Source organism: Mixophyes fleayi, chromosome 8, assembly GCF_038048845.1.
Source record: "Mixophyes fleayi isolate aMixFle1 chromosome 8, aMixFle1.hap1, whole genome shotgun sequence".
Classification (NCBI taxonomy): Eukaryota; Metazoa; Chordata; class Amphibia; order Anura; family Limnodynastidae; genus Mixophyes; species Mixophyes fleayi.
Genome location: NC_134409.1, coordinates 67,294,660 through 67,318,806, shown reverse-complemented (window position 1 = coordinate 67,318,806; position 24,147 = coordinate 67,294,660). Strand labels below are relative to the sequence as shown.

Genomic DNA, 24,147 nt, shown 5'->3' with positions numbered 1-24,147 from the left:
ATAACCGGCAGAGAGTCTAAGCCCTCCCTGCCTTAAAAAGAGCCAATCAGGACCCCGCCCTTCAACTATCCCCAGAGGCTGCCTAGTGAATTAACTGTCAAATTAATTAGCCCGTAGGCTGTTTATTCCTATGCACACGCACAAGGCTGCCCAGCATTGTCGGGACGCTGCGCTGCTCAGAATGCATCACGATCGTTGCCATGGAGACGGTTGGGACGATGGGAAGTGGAAGTGAAGTCCCGGCTGTTGCATGACAGCTGGGACGCCAATGGAGGAAGTGACACATATATGATTTTGTGCAAGAGTAAAGTACTACTTCTACAGTGTGCATGATTTGGTACTGTTTCTTACAGTACCATTTTTACAGGGCAAGGATCGTGTACTATGTGTGACACACTTGCAAGTAACTAATGTACTAACACAACCTGCCATCAACCACTCAATCATGTGGATATTTCTGATGTAGTGAATGTCATATTTCTGCACAATCCATTTACACTTTTTCCTAATGTTATAACGACATTAAATTATATGATATATGTAAAAGAATAAAAAAAAATTAAACAAACTTTTAATAACCCAAAAACTATAAACATTCATTTACCGTTTTAATAAAGCAATATAAAAACAAAAAAATTATCCCTCCAACAGTCTTCCTAGCTTTGTTGAGTAAAACTTTCAAAAAAAATTAAAATAATTTCTTATGGTTTCTTATAGACTTTACCACGTATGAGTGCAATCTGAATCTTCTGCTTCTTTAGCACAATGGTTGTAAGAAATGCGAGCAGACCAATGTCATATAGCCACAGCGTAATTAAGCACAATCAGCCGGAGAGGCAATCTCCAACTAGCCAATGAGAAGGCAGCCAATGAGCAGCTAATGCTGCTGATCGTTATCATCATGAGTGCGTATTTTGCACCAAGTGTCCAGCACCTATATATATATGCCTCTGTGCCCAGGTGCTACTCATTTGCATTTAGGAGAACACTTACTATACTTGGCCTACGCTTGCACAACACTTCCAACCCACATACAATAGTAATTAGTCGTAAGTGTAAGATGCAACCAAATCTATATACGAACAAAAGCGTAAGTATGTTTTATTTGCATGCATGGTAAAGAAATGCATATTTCATGCAAAAAGATGCTCATAGGTCCAAAACTACATGAACCCCACAGTGAGTGACCACAGAATTGTATGAAACAGCAGGTACAGTGATGCTATATGGGTCATGGAACTTTATGAATGGGGGGGCAATGAATGATATATGCTCTCTGTATTGTATGATGGTTAATACGATGCTCTCTGTATTTTATAACGGTGACTATGATACTCCCTGCATTGTATGGTGGTCACTAGAATGTTCTCTGTATTGTGTGATGGTCACTAGGGTGCTCTCTGTATTGTATACCGGTCATTATGATGCTACCTTAAATATATGGTGGTCACTAGGATGTCCTCTGTATAGTGCGATGGTCACTAGGATGCTCTCTATATTGTGCGGCAGTCACTAGGATTTGCTCTGTATTGTGTGGCAGTCACTAAGATGTGCTCTGTGTTGTATGGCAGTCAATAGGATTCTCATTGTATTTTATGGCAGTCACTAGGATGCTCTCTGTATTGTAGGGCACTCACTAGGATGATCCCTGCATTGTATATCACTCACTGGGATCCCTTTTCTATTGTATATGGGTCAGTAGGATGTTTTCTGTATTGTATATTGGTCACTAGGATGATCTTTGTATTGTATATCAGTTATCAGGATGCTCTCTGTATTGTATATCATTCACTAGGATGCTTTCTGTATTGTATAGCAGCCACTACGATGCTCCCTGCATTATATATCACTCACTGGGATGCCTTTTCTATTGTTTATGGGTCACTAGCAGGGCCGAATTAAGGGAATGGAGGCCCCTGGACTAAGGGGGCCTCCATTCCCCCGTGAGGCCCCCTCCCCGTGATCCGAGCTGCCCGCCCCCCCGTGGTCCGAGCTTTCCGCCCCCCGGCACTTACCTCCTTCTCCGGCGTGCTGTACGCTCTTTACTGAGGAGATCTCGCGAGAGTGAGACTCACGAGATCTCCTCAGTAAGGAGACTACAGCTCGCCGCGGAAGGACCGCAGTGAAAGTGCTCACTTTCAAGGGCCCCCAGATGCCATAGGCCCCTGGGCTGTAGCCCAGTTAGCCCTATGGTTAATCCGGCCCTGGTCACTAGGAAGCTCTCTGTATTATATATTGGTCACTAGGATGTTCTTTGTATTGAATATTGGTCACTATGATGCTCTCTCTACTAGGATACTCTCTGTATTGTATGTGGGTCACTCGGTTGCTGTCTTGTACATCTACCACTTAAATGCTCTTTGTATTTTATATCAGTCACTAGGATGCCCTGTGTATTTTATATAGGTCACTAGGATGATCTCTGTATTGTATGGTAGTCACTCAGATGCTCTCTGTATTATATAGCAGCCACTCAGATGCTTTCTGTATTATATATAGGTCATAAGGATGCTCTCTGAATTGTATTTCAGTGGCTATGATGTTCTTGCTTCTAGGATGTTCTCTGTATTTTAAGGTGATCACTTTGATGCTGTCTTCTATATCTATCACAAAAATGTATTGTATTGCATATCAGTCTTGAGAATGTTCTTTGCATTGTATATAGTTCACATGGATATAGTCTGTATTGTATGGCAGCCACTAGGATTCTATCTGTATTGCACGGCAGTCACAAGGATGCTTTCTGCATTGTGTGGTAATCACTTGGATGCAGTCTGTTTTATATGACAGTCACTAGGATGCTCTCTGGATTGTATGGCCAACCATTGCATGTTATATTGTCCTCACTTATCACTGTTATAGCTAAGGCTAACAGTGTGCAAACTGCACCTATTTTTGTGTTGACCAACCTACAGTTGATTTTGGCCTCACCTACATGAGGCCACTTTCAGATTTTTTTCCAGGCCACTTTAAGTTCCCAATCTGCCCATGAGTATCTCAAATGGCCTATACACTCAAACATGGGCCAACTTTAGGCCTAAACCTATGTAATCTGGTTTACACGCTGCTACCACACACCGATTCAATTTTATTAATTGCTTGAACAGTTTCACTATCATCAAATTATTAACAGACAACTAAACAGCAATGGATATGAAAAGTGGAGGTAAACACAGAGAGAAAGAAAACTTGAATTTGCCAAACACTTCTCAAATGATTCTAGACATTCAGTATGACTCTCAAAAGACATATGTGAGCTGTAACTGAATAGCAATTTGATATTTTCTCTCCTCCTTTTTTAATTCTAGCTTTGGTAGCCATACCTTTGGAGATGGAAGCATGAATCTGAAAGCCAAGAGTTTCTTCTAGTGGGTTGTAGTCTGCTTCTACAGAAGACACATGTAATGTCTCCACCATGAAAGGCATTTTTCCATGGCTGGGATCGTAACTGATAGTGTGATTCCAGGCATATGGTACACTAACTCCATCCAAGTAGAACATTCTCGTTGAGTATGCATAAAGTTGTCCAAGGCCTGTTTGGACATAATCCTCTGTATAATCCTAAAAAAATATATATGTGTAAATAAAATTACTTCCACTATGTATGTTAGTTATAAGTCAGTTGAATTGTGAAATATGAAAACATATCCTTGCAAATCAGAATATACTGTTTCTTTTACCTTTAACTTAATGTCAGTAGAAGACTGGAGTTGTTGAACATATCCCTTCACCACTGTATCCAGTAGAAGGGAGCCATCAGCATCCAGACCACGGGCAATATGAGTGATGTGCATGATTTCTCCTACAGGTTTAGATAAGACATAATTTATTGTTGGCATAATTGCTAACACACATAAAATGCAGGCAGTATTAATGCAGACACAGAAATTCCAACAGTCACACTGCCGGCATTAAGGGGGCAATGCGAGTTGCTGTATATAGTAAAAATCAGATGAATAATTTTTTTGTTTTTTAAAAGCGTGGAGTTCCCACCCATATACACTATAGTAGATAAAGTAATTAGATTTTCCAAGGACTTTTGGATACAATATGGCGTCTTTTGACCGAAGACAAGAAGATATTTACATGGACCTTTGGAATATAATTTATTTTGGGCTTAATTATTTTTAATCTACTCCTGGGCCTTTAATGATTTTATTTTGGGGACAGCTACAGGACCTTTGGGAATAATATGATTTGTTTTTGACATGGTTACAAGTATTATTGGATTGCAAACTTAGAAGAACAGATAAAGACATCTGATGGTAAGTATTTGAGTTTTTTATTTTTAATAAACACATGTGGTTATAACGAGGATGTTGTGTTTAATTTTAGGGGTTTGATTATATTTATTAAAGAAATATGGTGCCAACGAGGGTGTTGTGTTTTATTTAACATTTTAATTTGTGGTATTATAGGTCGCAGCAAGCCCTGGGTTTCAGGGCATGGTGACACTTGTGGTACTCCAAATGCCAATATGCCCTGGCTTCCCTGGGTATGCTGGTGCTTGTAGTTCAACAAGAACCATCAAGCCCAGACTGTTAAAGGCAGCCTGGACTGGCTGGAACTAGTAGTTAACATAAGTGATGTGTACAGTCTCCCACACAAGAAAATCTCTTCAAATTAATATTTATTTATATTATATTGTATATGGTTCCAAATTATGCAACTAATATAATAGATATCCAAATAATAATATAAGGTGCTACTTCCAGTAGTAATAAATTCCACAAACTAAAATGGTGTTTTTTTTATTCTATTTTTCCACTTTATTTCCCTACACTCACCGCCCTATGGGTGTAGGAAGTCCTAGTGTTTTCAGCACTGGGTTGGGTTTCCCTAGAGGGGGGCCCACACAATTTTTCTTGCGGACTCCACTCCCTAGGGAATCCAGCCCAGTGCCGAGTGTTCCGCTGCTATAGAGCCGACCACCCCCGCTGGTTTGCCTAGTGCTGGTTGCAGTGAAATCATGGGGACACCAAGCACTTCCCCTCTGATATCGCAGCAACCAACAGTAGGCTGGTAGTGCTAGGGTTAATAGTGTTTAAATGGGGGACCCCACGTTTTTTTCTTTATTTTATTCATCTGAATTTTACTGTATACAGCTGGCAGGTCCGGTGGCTGTATAGTCGCCGGACCCACTCGCTTTGCCCCCTTAATACCGGCAGTGTGACTGTCTGCAGTTTCAGTGTCAGCAATCACACTGTCTCTATTTTATGTTTGTTGGCATTTCTTACATATAGGTTTTTATGGTGTTGGTATTTAATGACTGTCACTGTTTCTAACATTTACTGTATTTCTTACTTATCACTATTTTATGTGTTGAGATTTTTGTGTCACTGTTATTGGTGTCTACATTTTAGTCATAGGAATTATGACTACCACCTGTGATAACAAGCCCTTTCACCCATTCATAAATAAACCATAAACCATAATTCATAAACGTGTAAGAAAATTGTTATAAGTGCGTCCAGAGGTCATATCAGTAAATAATGGGTGCTATTTTGTTTGTAGGATGAAGGTGGGGCAATTTAATTTTATAGTGGGGGCTATTAATTTAATATGGAGTGGTTTGGGGGCTATTAATTTAATGTGGGGCTGAGTTTAAGGAGCATGAAGTCTATTTATTACATGTGAATATGAATTATTTAATGGCAGTGACGGTCGCGGGAAATAGGTATATTTATTATATGTAAATGCAATTAATTTATTGCATGGGCTGTCTGGAGGGAGGGAAATAGGTTTAGTAAATGGGAATACTATTACTTTAATGTTGGGGCTGGAGGAAGGCCTCAGTATTAATTGTGGGTCCTATTGATTTAACGCTGGGGCTGGTTGGAATTTTCTAAATGTACCCATTATTTTTTCCAAATGGGGCCCCCAACATTCCAGGATACAGACAAGCCGCAACTAAAGAAATATGCAGCCACAGGTGGTAAAAGTGACAAGAACAGGTGGGAGAGTCTGTCAAATGTTCTGAGTCTAGTGCAGGCTTGGCTAACCTGTGGCACTCCAGGAGTTGTGAAACTACAAGTCCCAGCATACCCTTCCAGCAATAAGCTGCTATATATTGGCAAAGCATTCTGGGACTTGTAGTTTCACAACTCCTGGAGTGTCACAGGTTAGCCAAGCCTGCACTAGACTCAGAACATTTGACAGAATCTCCAACCTGTTCTTGTCACTTTTACCACCTGTGGCTGCTGATTTCTTTAGTTGCAGCTTGTCTGGATCCTGGAATGTTGGGGACCCCATTTGGAAAAAATAATGGGTACATTCAGAAAATTCCAACCAGCCCCAGCGTTAAATCAATAGGACCCACAATTAATACTTAGGCCTTCTTCCAGCCCCATAACATTGCCTATAACAACCAATCAGATTGTAGTTATCAGTTATTTAGTACATTCTACATAATGACAGCTAGAATCTGATTGGTTGCTGTAGGCACTATCTCCACTTTTTCAAACCTGCAGTTTAGTAAAAAAATACCATATAGTGTGCACTGGTAAAAACAGAGGGGGTATTAAAAAAATATATACTTGATACACTCTACTATTGTCATATAGCTGTGTTAGCTGTGTTAGCAGTAAGTCCTCTATAATTGACAAAGATCCCCTTGAATCGAAAAAGCAGTTGTCAGTATTGTTTAATCTGTTGGTAAATAATTAATAAAGAATTTTCTATTTTTCAGTTTGGAGCGCTGGCTGATTTTTTCACAAAGCATATATATGAAGTAGAAATTTAGAAGTGGCGGTATGGAAATTAATAAGTGGCAGTAAGGAAAACAAGTCAATGGGTTTTGATAGTTTTACTACAAATGCTGTAGTAGAAGTGGCGGTATGGCGTATCACTGCATCCCCCCATTTCCAGAGTTGGAGTATTTTAATATTCTAATGAAAGAAGAAAGTAATTCTTACAACTTTTTTACATTTAACATCCATAAATTATGAAATATTTACTTTACTATGGTTCCAGAAGAAAGCCCTACCTACCCCAAAAATAAATGCTAACAAAATGAAAAGTTTGGGTAGAGTAAAAAATTAAAAAGGTATTTCTGATGGAATATGGTGTAACCTCTGAGATACAAATTTGGTACAGAACCCTGTCATAAATTTTCACATATACTCCAAATGTATAGCAATTTTAATTGTAACATTATTTTCATACATTTTGTAAAACTTGTTAGAAGTATAATTTGTAAAAATATAAAGTAGTGAATATACTGTGTACAGATCACACTTGCTCACAGTTTGTGCCAGGCACTAACTTTATACCCCAGCTGAGTGACATCACAGAAGCCATCTATGATGTAAGGCAGTGACATGACCAGGCTAGCCAAAGCTGTTCAATATCTCAACCTGTCTGCATTGTTTTCATGGGCCCATTAGCTTATCAGTGGGTCATCCCAAAATGTCAAGAAATAAATATTTGTTTTGACTTGCACTAGCAAAATTCATAGACTTTTGGAATATGGTTGCAGGTTAGGAATGACACCAACGACATTTTTGTCACATGTCCACTAACATCTAAAAGCATTTCTTATGTTATATCTTCCCAGCACAGCACTCTAATAGCCATCTAACTATGTCCCAGCAACAAAATGTTACTAATTGCAGTAATATTTGATTTGTAGGACTGAAAATCACCAGCAGTGCAATGTATTTATAGTTATGATCAGTCCTACAGCTAAAGTGTACTAATGAGATTATATTGCCAGTGTACTTAGATAGTAATAAAAAATGAACGACTCTCCTAATATTGCACATTTTGTGTATATGATTGACGTGAAAAAAGTTATTGCATTATGTGAAAGTTTAAACAAATATGAACTTATATAAAGAAATGTATTTCCAAGATAGGGTTGTGGCTCTGTAAAGCTCTAAAAAGATTGCCCCTAGATTTCCAACCATTGGTTGGTATAACATGTCATGATCTAACACAGAAAGATCATAAATTAAAATGCTCTGCTTTTCTAGGAACAGTAAGCTTGCTTTGGAAAAGCCACATAGTCCCGATGATAGAAGTAAAATTTGAATTAGTCAGAATTAGTTCGGAGTATATCACATTACTTATCCTTTTTAAAGATGGGATGTTGTAGGGTGAACCATGGAGAGCCACGTAGAAGAAAGATGGGTTTATGTGGCGGTACAGAAATAATGGCTTAGGATTCCAGAAAATGAAAATTCAGGCCGGAGAAGGGATACTTGCTGGTTATATATGAATAAAAATTGCTCACACAAACCTGTTGCAAACTCCACTTGAGATTCTCTTTTAAATTCACCACCTGTGAGTGTAAATCCATTCACTGCTTCTCCAATCTCTTTCGCTACTGTCCAATATATAGGATTCAGAACAGATGCAAGATTCCTCATAGAGGGGCCTAAATTGCACAAGAAATCCTTTCAAAACATCATCTTACAAATGATCCAATTGTTTAATCTTTAAAATACCAAAATACCTTATGTCGAAATTCAAAACGTTTTGTTGTTACAGAAGGTTCTAAAGTGTTTTTCAGAACAGGCAACAGAAATAGACAACAATTGAGAGGTTATAGATACATTGGGCCTGATTATTCAAGGTACGCATACTGAGAACAACGTGCATTTATTGAAAAATGCACATAAATCGTTTCTGCGTACTTCCAAATTCAACAAGGAATGGATCTGAAGATACGTGCGCTGATGAATTCAGGTGTAGGTCTGCTCTGCTCTACTGCACACTCTGCAGGATACTGAAAGGTATTCTAGGCACATTTATTCCGACTGCACTTGCCTATGAGGGTGCTGAAAACAAGGCATCTATGCAGGATATCCATGTTTTATGTTTTAGACAGCTACAGGATCTTTGGGATTTTTTGGGGATTGAATGCTTAGAAGAAATGTGGATCTCTAAAGCTTACAAGATATATGTATCCCTAAAGCTTACAACATTTGGATTGTTTACAGATGAAGAACAAAGATGGTCCTGAGTAACTTTATACCTTGGCAAAACCATGTTGTATTGGAGGTAGAGGTAAATTTAAATGTGAGGACAGATTTATAATTGGGGTAGAGCATTTCCTAGCTCAGGGGTCAGGGAACTTTTTTTTATTTTTACCCCCAAATATATTTAGATACGTCGACGATACCCCCTTAAATTGAAAGAAAGGAAATCATATATAATTAATTATTGGATTTCAACATATTATTGAATCTATACAAAATTTCTTTCAAGTTTTGGAGAAATAATGTTGCTTCATTTTTGATACGAGAGCATCAATATTGGGGCATTTTGATGTCAGAGCAATTTGGATACAGTCTTCAGCGTCCAATCGATTTGTCTGCTTTGTTTTTATGTTCGTTAGAGTGGAAAATCCTTGTTCTCAAAGGTAGGTTGTTGCAAAAGGCAGCAACTTTTTGCCTGCCTCCTCATGTGCAATTTTGAATGCCTTTGCAGCTGTTGACATACAAAAATATAAAAGATCTGCTTTGTTTCCAAATGCAATACGTGCTTCATTATTGCATCGAAGCTCAAGAAGTGCCTTTGCCAACCCTTGAGGCTCTTCTGGTACAACAGCAATTTTACATTTAAAGGGGTCTACAATCCAACTGACAGCATGTGAATCGGCAGCATTACCCGCAGGAATTTAATTTTTACCTCATTTGGGGTTATTTACCCCTGTTTCCTGACCCACTGTCGTAGATCAACTGTCCAGTGTAAAAATAAAGCTATCAATTATTTGTGTCCTACATGAAAAAACAGCCAGTATTTTCCTAATGTGCAAAATGATAAACTAACTTACACCCCTTACATTGTAACATGGTTTTGCCAGGGTTCAAAGTTACTCATTTTCTTGCTTTACTTACCTTGATGAATCAGGCAAAGATGTTGGTAAGTATTACTGGGGTTTTTATTTGTAAATAAATTTTATGGTTAAAACGAGGAGTATGGTTTATTGAAATTTTGGGTTTGTGCACTACAGGTCGCAGTGGGCTCTGGGTTCCAGGGCATGCTGGTTGTCATAGGTATGCAGGTGCTTATAGTAACACAAGCACCAGCATACCCAGACTATTAATGGCAGCCTGAACTTGCTGGGATCTGTAGTGCACCAACTAAAAATAGTGTGTGTCTCACATTTAACACTTTTATTACCCCATACCCACTGACCAGGGGTGTGCGAAGATCCCTAGTACTTACAGCACAGGGCTGGGTATCCCTAGGGAGGGGTACCATCTCCCTAGGGAATCCAGTCCCATGCTGACCAGCCTGTGGCTGAGTGTCATTATGGTACTGCTATAGTGCCACCAATCCCGACTAGCAGAGCCTAGTGCTGGTTCTAGTAAAATTGAGGAGACAACAATCATGGGGTTTTCCTATTACCAGCACTAGGCTGGCATCACAAGGATTCATCTAATTGGGGGTTTATTTATTTTTAACCCTTTGTGCGCTGGCGGCTTGTGGGTGCAGTGGTCGTATTGCTGTTGGGTCTGTTACTGCCAGCACAAGTTTTTATGTGTTCTGGAAGGGAGAGGGGAGGGAGTATACTTTTAACTGTTATTACTGTGTTCATTTTTTTTATTGTAGCACTGTCTTGTGCTTCCGGGTCCATTGGCTGTATAGCTGCTGGACATGCAGGCTTTGGTCATTTAATGTCAGCACTGTGATTGTTGCCATTTTCACTGTCAGCAATCACATTGTGGGCATTTTCTCAGAGCAGCTCAAATGGAAATGTCGGCATTTACCCTGCCGACATGCAAATGCTGACAGGGTAAGTGTCGGTATTAGTTCGTGCCAACTCGGTCATGTAACCTCAAGGTGTGCACTACAATGGGCTTTACATGGAATTGTGATTATTTAAGAAGTTTCAGCCAAGGAGAAGGTCAGTTAGCAAAATGATGATTAGGATCTATCTATATATATATATATATATATATATATATATATATATATATATATATATATACATATATATGTATATACGTATACAATTATATATATCAAGCGTGGGCTTTTTTTTCCTTTGGTTTTGTTTCAAAATATTGCCTTATTGTCATAGCAGCTGTCCATCAAGCCTATTTAAGGCACGTTTGGGTGTGGCTCACAAGCCAGCCCTTGCTAGATGTAAACCCCTATACCTGGGAGGTGATTGCATCTGATCTTAACTGCATTTTAATGGTGTTTAAAGCATATAGGTCAGTGTAGGACCTGCATATAATGAGGAGCCCTTGACGCTGGGATGCAGGCTTAAATGTTTTGATCAAAATATGAATTAATACCTCATGTTTTCATTTTGCTAGACACACACAGATATGCAGTGTAAAGGATAAGCGCTCACAACTGTCTTTTTGTTTTGTATACAATTATATATATATATATATATATATATATATATATATAATTTCACTAAGATATACATATAACTTCACTAAGATATGGTTCACTATCAGGTCAGACTAGTTGATATTTCAATCTTTACATTTTCTATTTGCTATGTACTCCATGTAGATACAAGAGAATTGAAATGTATAAATATCATTATATCATTATATTTACTGTATATTATCAAAAATCCATTCTTCAGTTATTTCAGATTTATTGTGATTTTTACAGTGTTTATTTTATGTAAAGTGATTGTGTTTGTGTGTCACTCACCATTTAACATTGATGATATATAAAGCAATATGTATTAAAAAACATTTTGACCAACTGTAGATAAATAATTGTGAATCGTCAAATGTTACCTTACTCAGAAGATAAATACTCACCCAGACTTTTTGGGATGTTGGTAAATTTTGCTTTCATTGTAATACTGTGTGACTCAGGGGAGTTGGTGATTGTGCCATTAAGAAGTGCAATGCCAAAGTCAACATCATTGATCGTTCCCACTAAGGTTCCTCTTATAAACTGAGCTGCTACTAAACATTATAAATATGACAGTTAGTAAGAGAAAAGCGAAGGAAATGGTAAATACTATTTTAGATTGCTGATCTGCTAATATTTTATCTTATGTTACTAAATTCCACAAAAATACAGAAGCTCCCATTTAATCTTAATACTGTAAATGCAAGATGCATTGAGATAAGGTTACATGTACAGTTCAAATCACCATATATTTCATTACATATTCATCTCAGGGCTCATTAACACATGTGTATTTTTTCCATGTGTAATCCATTGTGTTCTGTGTTCCACTGTGTCGGTTCTACTGTAAAACATGCATTGTTACCAATGAATCTGTGATTTATATGTACTGACTTTCATATTAATATGTAGTGTTTATATATTTGGAAATGAAACCAAGCAATTTATGATTCTTTTTTATACAATACATATGTATTAAATTACAAGGTATAGATTAAAATAAGCATACAATTTAGTCAAAGGAGTCCTAGAAAATTGAGTGTACATAAAGATCATTGGTCTGTATGCAATATACTATGAGAAACAGATAATAGAAATGAAACGTGTGTGCACCATGTTTCTCTATGTAACCTGCATGGTCTGTTTCTCCATAAACCCATCTGTGCAGACAAAGTGTATTGCACAGGAAGATACACACTGCACATTTATTTTGTTCCAGATCTGTATAGAGTCAGAATGCAATGGATTACATAGAAAAAAATATTACTATGCGAGTGAGCATATAATATACCTTAACAGGATAGATCTTCATTTTAGTCTTTCCTAGGTCAAGGCTGTGGTTTTGTTACTGTTAAAGAGTCCTATAAACTTAGGTTGTTACTCTTTTCATATTAAAACACATGTAACGTTATGGAAATAGTTACCTGCCATTTTTTCCCACTAGAGTTTATTTATTTTGAAAAAAATGTATTTTATTCAGACGCAACAGATAAGTCTGGAGACTTGTGACGTTTCATTTGATACTGTAGTAGTGTAACCCCTGAACTAAAGCATGCAAGTGTTACAAAGAGAATGCCTTTTAGTAACTGAACCTACTTTGGCAAGCTTGAATATGACATCTCAGCAGTTGAGTGGAATCTCCTGGGCAGGTCCGGCCATTGTTAGATTGGACAGGATGTTTGCATAAACGTGTCCGAATCTGTTGTCCACCTCCACAAGAAGCAGAGCATTTACTCCAAGCTTCCCATGAACCCCAATTACCATCAACTGCAACAAAATCAAATATGGAGTTGATTGTACTGTATACAGATTTATACACTGTACCCAATTTTATGTTAATTAGGTAATCATCTAGTTATATGACATCCCTTGGAGTGACTAGAAATGTCTGGGTCTCATAGCAAAATTATGATGGGACCCTGTATGTGAAATCATAAAGTCATACCCGTCACAATGTCTTCTCCATCCCCAGTCAGTATCCAATATGGCAGAGCACAAAATACATTACTACAATCTGGCACAATACTTTATATAATTATACATAAAGTTATTTTATCCTCATTGTGTTCTAAATAATATAAGTATCTGGATAAATTTGTGGTGATGTCATATTAAGACTGCTCTTTAAGGCCCATTTTGTCCTCTGTGACAGTCTATGTGGATCCCTAGATCTTGTCACACACAGTAGGGCTGATGCAGAGTGAGTACTGTGCCAGTTTGTGTGGGATACCTTGTATGAGAAGCAGGACGGGAGGAATCTAACAAAGGCGGAGTACAGTAAGGGCATGTATGTGCAATTCTGAACAGATGCAGACCAGGAACATGATGTAAATATGGCTGAGAAAGTCTTGATTTTTGGTATGGGGAAGGTGTTAATAGTATATGATGTTGATGACGGCCTAAGGCACTATGGAACCACCAGAATGGCTGCTTGTGATTGCACCGCTAAAGCTGATTGGTGCTTTCTTTTTCGCTCAGGCATATGTTATGCTTTTCTGTGTGCTTTTAGTAAAACTTTTCTTTTCTTTTGTTTTACACGAGACGGGAAGTTAAATCTGCTATATTAGAGGGTTTTCTTTTAAGTTTTATTGATGCTTAATTGTGAATACATTTGTTGCACATAAAACAAATGCATAAAAATATGAGCACAAATAGGAGGTATGCGTCTGTGACTTGTGCCTGGTGTAAACCGGGCACATCTGCTTCTGGTGTTTACCTACAAGATGCGTACTGCTTAGCATATTGGCATTAATACGAAAGCCTAACTTTTTTAAACATAAATTACGTTTATAATATTAATTACGTCCATTTTGTTAACACTACGCCCTATATTTTTAGCTACAATAGTTTGGCATTTTATGTCTTTCTAGTTACTAGCCTATGACACTGAAAACAATGTGAAACAGTGTGCAAGGTATAAAATATATTATATAAATGTAAATTGATTAATAACCAGTGGTGGAAGTGGGAGTGTATATAGTGGTATGCCATACCTCCACTTGTCCTACAGCCTTCATTGTAAAACTATAAAATTCCATTGACTTAAAATCCCATCGCATTTTTCATACCGTCACTTCTAAATTTCCACATGGACCAGTGTCTTACCTCTTACCTCTGATGAAACCGCCCATTTTGGAGGCGGAGAAACACGTCAGAGGACGTGGAAGAATTGTTGGACACACCTGCTTTTGAGATCCTCCGTGTATGCACGCTTTCATTATTAATCACTGCAGTGATCGGACTTATAGAACAAAAAAATGTTTCCACGGCTGTGGGATTTCAGAATATAGCGATACAGGAGGATTCCCTTTATGAGAGCTTAGGAGTGGTTCCTGGTTCCAGCAAGGTATTGTACTCTGCATATGTGGATTATGACACTTTTTTTGCACGTAAGGTGCTAGGAGCGTGAGAGCTTCATCCAATAGTTGATCTTTTCCACAAATGACTATGTATACTTGCAATTTGTCCTACTAAGGAGTTTCGCAACCCTAATAAGGGAAATATTGCCTGAATAACTTTCGGATTGCGTTTATATCATCTCACTCCTGGTGACTGCTTATTTGGAACTTATTTGGACTACATGTTCTCAATTAATCTACGCAGTTATCTCTAGAGCATTAATATCATACACAATGCTCTAGTATCCAGACTTGATCCACGGATATGTTTATAATTAATATTAAGGTTTTATATATGTTTTAATAAAATTAGATACTATTTACATACTAGCGCTGACACTTGTTTTTTGCTAGTTCTGTGTTCAAGTTTGACGAGACCAGTACTCGTCATTTGTGGCTGGCTGCAGGTGTGTGTATCAATCAATTGTTTTATTCTGCTTTAATAATATTAACAGAGATATATACCAGGTATAATCACAACCAGCGCTGGGTACTTTTTCCTTTTGTTTGAATTACATTTCACATTTGCCTACTCCTACAGCTCAACATTCATGGTGCAAATCTGCAACTTCAAACTGTACTGAATCCTAACTGTAAATGAGGCCATTTCCCTCCACCATTCTGTCTCTCCAGGAGAAAGAAAGATGCGCCAAAATCTGCATATGGAAATCTGCATCCTTTTTGGTGTCCGTAAGCAGTATAGAAATGTGCATTTTTGAAAAAAGATACACATTTCTGACGTATAATAAAGCAGACACACGTCCAACTCTACATGGGTCTCTTAGTGGTTTGGCACTGGCAATTCAATATAAAATGAGTGAATTCACTGTAATCCAGACTATTTTATATATGCAAGGAGAGTTTATTTCTATAATATGAAAAGTACCCTCTCTTTGTTCTTTTATCATTTTTAGAATGGACACTTGCAATGTGTGGCGACCAGAGATTCCAAAGGGGGAAGTTACAAAGTACTCAGACCTGAGCCTTCCTTGTAGTCTAAGCAGTGGAGACTATGGTGGCCCATCCAATAGCTTCCTATTGGTCCCTGGGGTCCCATATGACATGTGCAGTCTATAGGGGATCCCAAGAAATGTCCACATCAGGGCGCTAGAACACTGGTGACTCTGGTGTTGATAGAAGAAGCAACACCTCATCAAGAAACAAGAGGATACTTACCAGGACACATGTCTGTGTTACATTTGTGTATATCTGTGTCAGTGCCAGTACAGCCTCTGCCACTATTTGAAGGAGCAGGATTGTCACAATTCCGATATCTCCTCATTTGGCCCCCATTACATGTACGGCTGCAGCTTCCCCATGAACTCCATGGACTCCAGTTTCCATGAACTGCAATTAAAAAGTTGTGCTGAGTGTATGAAAGATTGCAGTGCCACAAAGTCTACATAATACACATACCTAACTAAAATGAAAAGACTTAGATAAATAATCATTTACAGTACTATCCAAACAATTGTGTTGGATTGGTTATGTGCTACTTTGACTGATATGTCAATGTTGCTATTTTTCCTTATTTTCGTTCTGCACCCTTCCAGCATTAATAGGATTATTGAACAATGATGATGAATGTCATCTGCAAGAGTGTCCTTGCTATTGGTATACTGAAATCATAAATTCACTGACGGAGATAGAGCACATTGTTTTTTATATGTAAGTTTTATTAAACTTCTATACTAGTAAAACACTGAAATAGAAACAGTGTTTAGGAAAAAGAAAGAAATATAAAAAAACGAAAACTAAGAAGCAAAAACAGAGAAGAAACCAAGTTAGTGGAAGGAGAAATAAAGAACTGAGACTTGGAAAGTGAGGACCACGCCATCAAGTGTACACCATAGAGCCCATTCTGCTAACTAGTATACAAAGCAGAGCCCGGCTGTGGTTGGTAATTTAAAAAAGAAATTGCCTTTTGGAAACTTCCATAAAGAAAGCCCCTGCTACAGAAAATGCAATTATGTTGACTATTATACAAAGCAGATGCCATTCAGTTAACTTGTATACACAGTAGAGCCCAATAAATTTAACAAATATATGCAGATCCCATTCTGGCAACTGTTTCCAAAGCAGAAGGCATTCTAGTGACTGCTATACAAGCATATTCCCATTTTAGTGCTAGGTCCCATTGTGGTAACTTACACAGCACAGTCTAATTTTCAGAGACTAGTATAGTAAAAAGTATATATAATCAAAAATGTAAGACCCCCACAAAGCATTTGGCTCAGGTGACCTGTCAAGATCTCCCTCGGCTACAAAAATACAATAAAAAAATGTGAAACAAAATTGGAAAGAAAGGGGTAAAAAATACAATTTTGGGACCATTTTCTGGTGTTGCGCTTATTGCATATTAAAATAACTATTTGGGAAGAATTCATGCAAATTACTATTATTATTTTTTCTGGTTTTGTCATATCTAGTGTCCAAGGAATAAAATTGTTTTAAATCTGATATACAACCAAGTGAAAGTTTTATCTCTTTTGAAAAAAATATGTCAAATTTGCTTAGTTAGACTTAAGTTAAGTTATTTCTGGCAAAGCCAATGTATGAAAAAAATAAAAATTGTTTTGGTGATTAAAGGTGCAAACTACGTTAAAATTAAGCTGCTTGTTCCAGCCTCATTTTATAATTACAAAACTTGTGGAGGCAAGAGTGCAAAGAGCTTGTGTTTCATTAATACTTCATTGGAAATGGCACAAACATCCACTGCCTTGTTTACGAAGCACAAAACAGTCAGTGCATGACTACACCAAGATTTCTGCCACAATGCATAAATTGAACGAGTAGGGTGGCAATGTTTGCAGAGGAGCAGAAATTTGCAGCAATTGATGGTTGTAATTGGAAGGAGTGAGGGAATTTGTTTCAAGTAAGGAATAGGTCAGTGTTTGCTAACCTGTGATACTCCAGGTCTTGTGAAACTACAAATCCCAGCATGCTTTGCCAATTTATAGCAGCTTATTGCTCGAAGGGTATGCTGGGACTTGTAGTTTCACAACACCTGGAGTGTTACAGGTTAGCCAACACTGGAATAGGTGCACCATTATACCTACTTTAGCAGGGCTGTGTAAAAATTAATTTCCTTTTGTGGAGCACACATATTGAAATGAGATAAGTTGTTGAGGAGGCACATTATAGGTGCATTCATTGCTGATGCACAACCATTTCCACTCTGCAAAAGGGCTCTAAACTGGCAGAGATCATGTCTCATCCTGTATTATTAATGGGATACAATTGTTGCCTTTTGGTTGCACTTCAGGTGAAAAGCAAATTTGTAGGTGCACTTTGCACGATATACAGCAAATCTTCAAACCCACACTTATGAATAATCAATAAATGCAGCAAGTACACAGCTTGAGTTTTTATAAGCTATTATTGTGAAAAATGAAAAACTTACTTGGACACAAGTCATCGTTGCAAAGCTCATTCTCAAACTCTTTTCCTTCACATTTGTGGCCTCCATATTGTGGTGCTGGATTTGAACATTCCCGAGACCTTTGTCGAAGACCTCCGCCACATGATAGACTGCAAGTTGTCCAACCTCCCCAAGTTGACCATTTACCATCCACTAGATAAATGAAAAGAAAACATAGGAATTGTGAGTAACCATCACTTGGGGCCCTATTCAAACTTGTGCAAGCAGTTTTCAAGACTTTGCATGCAGAGTATCTTCCAATTCAATAAAAGTGCCTGCTCTACAGACTTTGTTAAAGAAGTGCAAGGTTCGGTGAGAAGGTACTTTGCAAATATAATTAGAAATGGGAACAAAAGAAAATACATTTCACCTTTGCACAAGAGAACCATTTTGAAAAGAGGAATTCATTAGGCCTCTTGTGTTGAAGCTAAACCTGAGACAAAAATAAAAATTAATATGACATATAATTTACCCCATTTAAGTTCTAGAATGTGAATTAAAGCATCTGCTCTATGGACCTGAGTCATTAAGGAACAAATCTACTGGGAGTAGTAAAACTCCATGCAAATAGGCATTTTACACACATAGTCAACAAGGAACGGATCTCAAGATACGTTCCTAGTTGACTACGGATCTATTTTACACTCCTCTCTGCTCTACTACACAGGACACTGCAGGATACATACGTACCTATCAACCCCTGCGGCAACCTGCCAGGTCAAAACAGTGTAAAATGAAATAATAACTAAAAAACGCACCCCCCTCTGCTCCCAACAATATTAACCTAGTGCTGGTAGAGGCAAAATCAGGGGGGAAGGGGGAAGAGTGGGGTCTCCCTGCCATAATGACAAACCAGCCCCTGGCTGGTCAGCATCGGGCTGGATTCCCTAAGGGGGATGGGGTTCACAAATAAAAATATTGGGGCCACTTCTAAGTATACCTAGTCCAAAAGGGCTCTTCCCACACCCCTAAATGGTGGGTGTGGGGTAATAAATGAATAATGGTTGGAGAAAAATCAGGAGGAGAGAACAGCATGGGGTCTCCCCGATTCTCTTTCAATGAGCCCTAGGCTTTGCCAGCGGGGGCTGTTGCACTATAGCAGGCATCTCCCTGCCGTGATGCCAGGCTGGTCAGCATGGGGCTGGATCCCAGAGAGTTGGGGTTCACAAAAAAAAAAGTGCACCATCTTCCATAGGGTTACCCAGCCCCATACTGAAAGTTCTATGGCTCTTTCCACACGACTGGGTGGTGGGTGTGGGAAGAGCGGGGTGGGTGGGGTAATAAAGTTAATTTTTAAGTAATAAACTGCCATTAACAGCCTGGAAATACTGGTGCTTGTAGAACTTGAAACACCAGCATACGCATGGCAGCCAAAAGAACCACAAGCACCAGCATGCCCTGACCCCCAGGACCCGCTAAGCCATGTAGTGCCACGAAGTAAAATTTAAATAAACCACCTTCTCGTGCATACCACATAAGTTTAATAAAAAAAATAAAAAAAAAATTGTTGTAGTAATATATGTGTTCATCATATGTAAGGGATCCAATCTTAATTTGAACAAACACACCTATATCGCACCAGGAACATCCTATACATTCTAGGAAATCGCTTGACTCAAATATATTTAATGGTCTTATATATATATGAAGCCAACTAACCTAGAAGTGGTGCCACCACACAGAGTGCTAAATTTACAAATTTACAGAGAACCAAATTGTGTTTTTGGGGCACTCAAAGGATAATAGATCGATATAAAACATACTTAAAGTTTATTAATATGCATTAAAATAATATCATAACATATAGTCATATGTAGAGTAGTGAAATATTAAAAGTTGTAAATGAAATGAATAACCAAAATTAACAATGACTGTTAAAACCAGCAGAACACTGCCAGAACACTCCGTCCCTCCTGTATATAGATATATAGAGTTATTAGTAGGTGCTTTGTATATGAGTGATATCGTTATATCCTACCCATATTATATACGGGAGAGAAAATTACTTCACAATCAGTATTAGGAAATCCTTTTAATCAGTAGGATTAATATAACAACAATATAATTCACTAAAAGGAAAGGGTTACACAGAGATATTATCTATCTTATCTCTGTAATCTCTGTAAGAAGAGATCCTCTATAGAGCCTTTAATAATGTTATAGAGAGAGGATTTCTGTATCTAATTATATGCAGTCCATATACACGTTTACAAGAGAATAAATTTATCCCATTTGTTAATTTTCATATAGTGCTTCGTATTGTCCCTGGATCTGATACCAAATCTTGTAAGCTTTTAATCCAATAGGCTTGTGCCTATAAAAAACCGCAAGACATTCAAGTTCTTGTCGTTTACCCAGAACTGGTTGAAGTAAAATCAGCGGGACCCCCCCTCCTAATTTTGCTCCTACTGGGACTAGACTGGCAGCACAATTGTTAACATTGTTTGGAGGGGGGAACCCCATGCTTTTTTTTACATCTATATTTTACAACTGTCTAGTATTGCTGGGTCCGTACCACTGTAATGCCGCCAGATCTAGCCCAAGCACTTAGACTAGAATCCTTGCTAGTGCAGGAGACACAGGTGACATCAGAGCACTTTTCAGTGCACTAGAAACTGATGCCCTGTGCTGAACGTTGACTACGTGCATCCGTTAGTAAGCCTTTTTTTGAGCAAAAAAATCTTACGCTTCTGTGCAAGTGCAGAACAATTATGTAGAGGATACGCTTAAAACAGGAAAACAGGAAACAGCTGTATAAGTGCCTATTCTGCTCAGATTTTGGAAATAATTTTTGTGCAACATCAGGTAAATTATTCAGCAGCAATTACCAGTAATTTTACCTACTTTTTGCATGAAATGTAAATTTGCCCATGATTCAATATTTATTCACAAATATTAATGTTAGCTCTGCATGCACAATCCAAAAAATGATTTTCAAATGAAATAACTTACAATATTATAAAGGAATGTTGTGCATTTTAGCATAGTCATGGTAACAACACATTGCAACTATGAGCAACAAATGTTGTGACTTTACCTGGACAGTGTCTGTCACTGCATATTTGTGTTTGTGTGTCTTGTCCTTCACAATGCGATCCATCAAATGATGGCGGGGGGTTATTACAGAGCCTTGTACGTGTCTGAGTTCCCTTCCCACATGTCTTGCTGCATGGACCCCAGGCTTGCCATAAACTCCATGCACCATGAACTGAAATAAATTAAAGTATTTAAATAAATAGGTGTAATATAATGTTTTAGATTATTTTTTTTTACATTTTTTTGTAACATTTTATTTTTCCAAGGGTTAACGGTACAGATCATTCAATGATGCAATGTGTTACAAACAGTATATAAATGTACAGGTAATAAAACAAACAGCGTCCATTAGAAAAAATAAACGATACAGATATTGACCTGATTTTACAACAATGAAAAGAAAACGAGAAACTACAAAGAAAGATAGTGAAAAGGGGGGCGGTTTGGCAAATCCGCCTAAAGGTGAATATTAAAAAGAGAGGAGAGATGAGAAGGGTGCGGTAGAGGATGAAGGGAAGGTTCCAGATGAAGCGATGTTGAAGAGTCATGTAACAAATGAATTTGAATGTGGAAGTATGTGGCCCATGGCGCCCACATTTTATTAAATGATTTAGAGGTATTCTGGATGATACTTGTCATATATTCAATTTGATACATGTATCATATTCTGCTGATAATTGTCCGCAGTCCAGAATGGGGCGCGTTTGGGACATTGCCTTAAATGAAAATTTATTATTATAAATGTGTAAAAGCTGCACATTCGGGAAAATACCAATCCAAAGTAAGTGGATCAATTAGTCAATGGGTCTACATGAGCTGCCGGTCAGAACATCGTGAATGTAACTTGGCTTTATCAGTTGATGTTTTCATCATTGTAATGTAAAAATCTGCTTTACAGTGGTGTGTTTAAGGGAAATAATGATTCCTGGTATCATGTTAGGGAGGAAAATATTCCATTAACCTATTACAAAACTGCATTACTACAATATTAAAAATTTGCTAAATTGTCTTCTCAAGGAAGGAGCTTTATAACTATTTATTATTAAAAGGACTCTCTTTTGCAAGAGCTTTCTGTGCACTGATGACGCATATTCGGAGCTGGGAGATATAATCTTTAAATCTCCCATCCAAACATACTACCAGTGTGATCTGCTGCAGTCCTTCACTTCTTGTAGGAATCAATGCTCTTCCCAAGCTCACCAGAGCCTTCCCAGAGCAAAGAAGAGGCAGCCTAACAATGCCAGGTCCCTGTCTTTCTGCAGAGTACCCCACTAGATCCTCAAGTAAACATACCATTTCATTTTTATTATATATACACAAGAAATCATTTGGTGCTCAAAGAATATTTCTCTCATCATCTGGGTCCTGGAGAGGGAGGACCCAATGCCCTAAGATATGTCAGGTTGTAGCAGAAAAAATGATTGTCCAGTACATGACAATGTTGTTCCTCAATTGTTTGCCCAGCACATCTCTTTTTTTTTGTATTACCTATAACGATTGGTAAGCTATTATTGTTATTATTTATTTAATTATAAGGCACCACAGATTCAGTAGCAATTGACCATGCAAACACAGATAAGACATAACTAATACAGTAATCAAAATCACAAAATTGCTGCTGGCAGCCCTGCATGAAGAAGTAACACATAAGTAGCACAGATGAGTGCGAGAATGTAGCAAAAGACTTGTTGAGGACATATGAGGAAGAGTAGATTGTCTCAAGGTCCTCTCTACCCCTGAGACAATAGGTAGAGAGGACCTTGTCCGTGAGTGCTTACATTCAAAAGGACACTTAAATAATTTAAAATCAAGTTTCAAACTTAAAGAAAAAAATGTCTTTACGAAAATTGCTTATTTCTGGATGTGCTCTCATTGATTATTTTGAAAAAAGGTTTATTATTTATTTTTTTTTTAACTCTTTATTTTCAACAACAACATGAGTTACAAACAATCCAAAGTGAGAATACAGAGATACTGTATATAAAACAAAACAATAATCATAACTGGTATGATCCAACTGTAAGTCTTGGAAAAGGTTTATTATTTTGAGCTACATTTAGTTGACAATGTTGACTATGTGTTATGTGGTTGGTGGGGTGGAGAATGTGCCTTACTAGCAATGAATAATAGTAAACTTTTAACCTTACTTTGTATGACCAGAACTTTTTTCCTCTGTGAAAAAGAATGACAGCGAGAATGTCAGAATGTCTTTTATTATATATAACAATAAAATTATTTTGTTAGCTCCTAAAGAGGATGACAACCAATGGTTAGATAGGAAACATTTTTACATGTAGTCTGTATATCTATATAGTACATACCTGGACAAGGTTTTGGATTGCAAACTGTGATATCAACAGTTTTTCCCACACATGATTTCCCACCTCCTTGGGCTGGGGGATCATTACAACTTCTTATTCTCATCCTTTTACCATTTCCACATGTTTTAGAACACTCTTCCCATAGGCTCCATTCTGACCAACTTCCATCGACTATACAAAAATGAAAAAACATTATTCTGATACTTTATGGTTAGTGCAAGTAACTAGGCATTTGGATCAGGGTTTTCTTCTGTCCCTGAACTATGCAAGCCATTAGATTATATTGCACCATGCTGCATGTCACTTACAGAATTATCTATGCAGAATATTAACATCATTCTTCACAGATTGTTGAGCAAACACCTAGCAAAGAATTTACTGAGAAATGAAATGCCACCAGTGCCATCTAACTTAATTTCACTGTTGTGGCATTGTGCAAACTCCTGTAGAAGTGAAAACCCGTTGTGTATAGCTGGCAAGCATTGCAGTTATTCTGTTGTGATATCCAGACTAATATCTCATATATGGTAAGTGTTATTGTTATTATTATTATTATTATTATTATTATTATTATCATCATCATAGATTTGTAAGGCGCCACAGTGCTCCACAGTGCCGTACAGTAGGGAAAACA

At 37.7% G+C, this 24,147-nt stretch overlaps 1 protein-coding gene across 1 annotated transcript in view; it reads right to left on the bottom strand.

Moving 5' to 3' along the window:
• HMCN1 (hemicentin 1) overlaps positions 1–24,147 on the bottom strand; it is a 295,243-nt gene that overhangs the window by 25,254 nt on the left and 245,842 nt on the right. The window contains exons 89-97 of the mRNA XM_075182670.1: positions 23,514–23,684; positions 21,194–21,364; positions 18,139–18,309; positions 15,912–16,082; positions 12,934–13,104; positions 11,742–11,891; positions 8,240–8,377; positions 3,681–3,802; positions 3,324–3,561 (exon numbers count right to left, since the gene is read on the bottom strand). Of these exons, the coding sequence (XP_075038771.1) occupies positions 3,324–3,561; positions 3,681–3,802; positions 8,240–8,377; positions 11,742–11,891; positions 12,934–13,104; positions 15,912–16,082; positions 18,139–18,309; positions 21,194–21,364; positions 23,514–23,684 (1,503 nt within the window). The remainder of the gene's footprint in view (positions 1–3,323; positions 3,562–3,680; positions 3,803–8,239; positions 8,378–11,741; positions 11,892–12,933; positions 13,105–15,911; positions 16,083–18,138; positions 18,310–21,193; positions 21,365–23,513; positions 23,685–24,147) is intronic.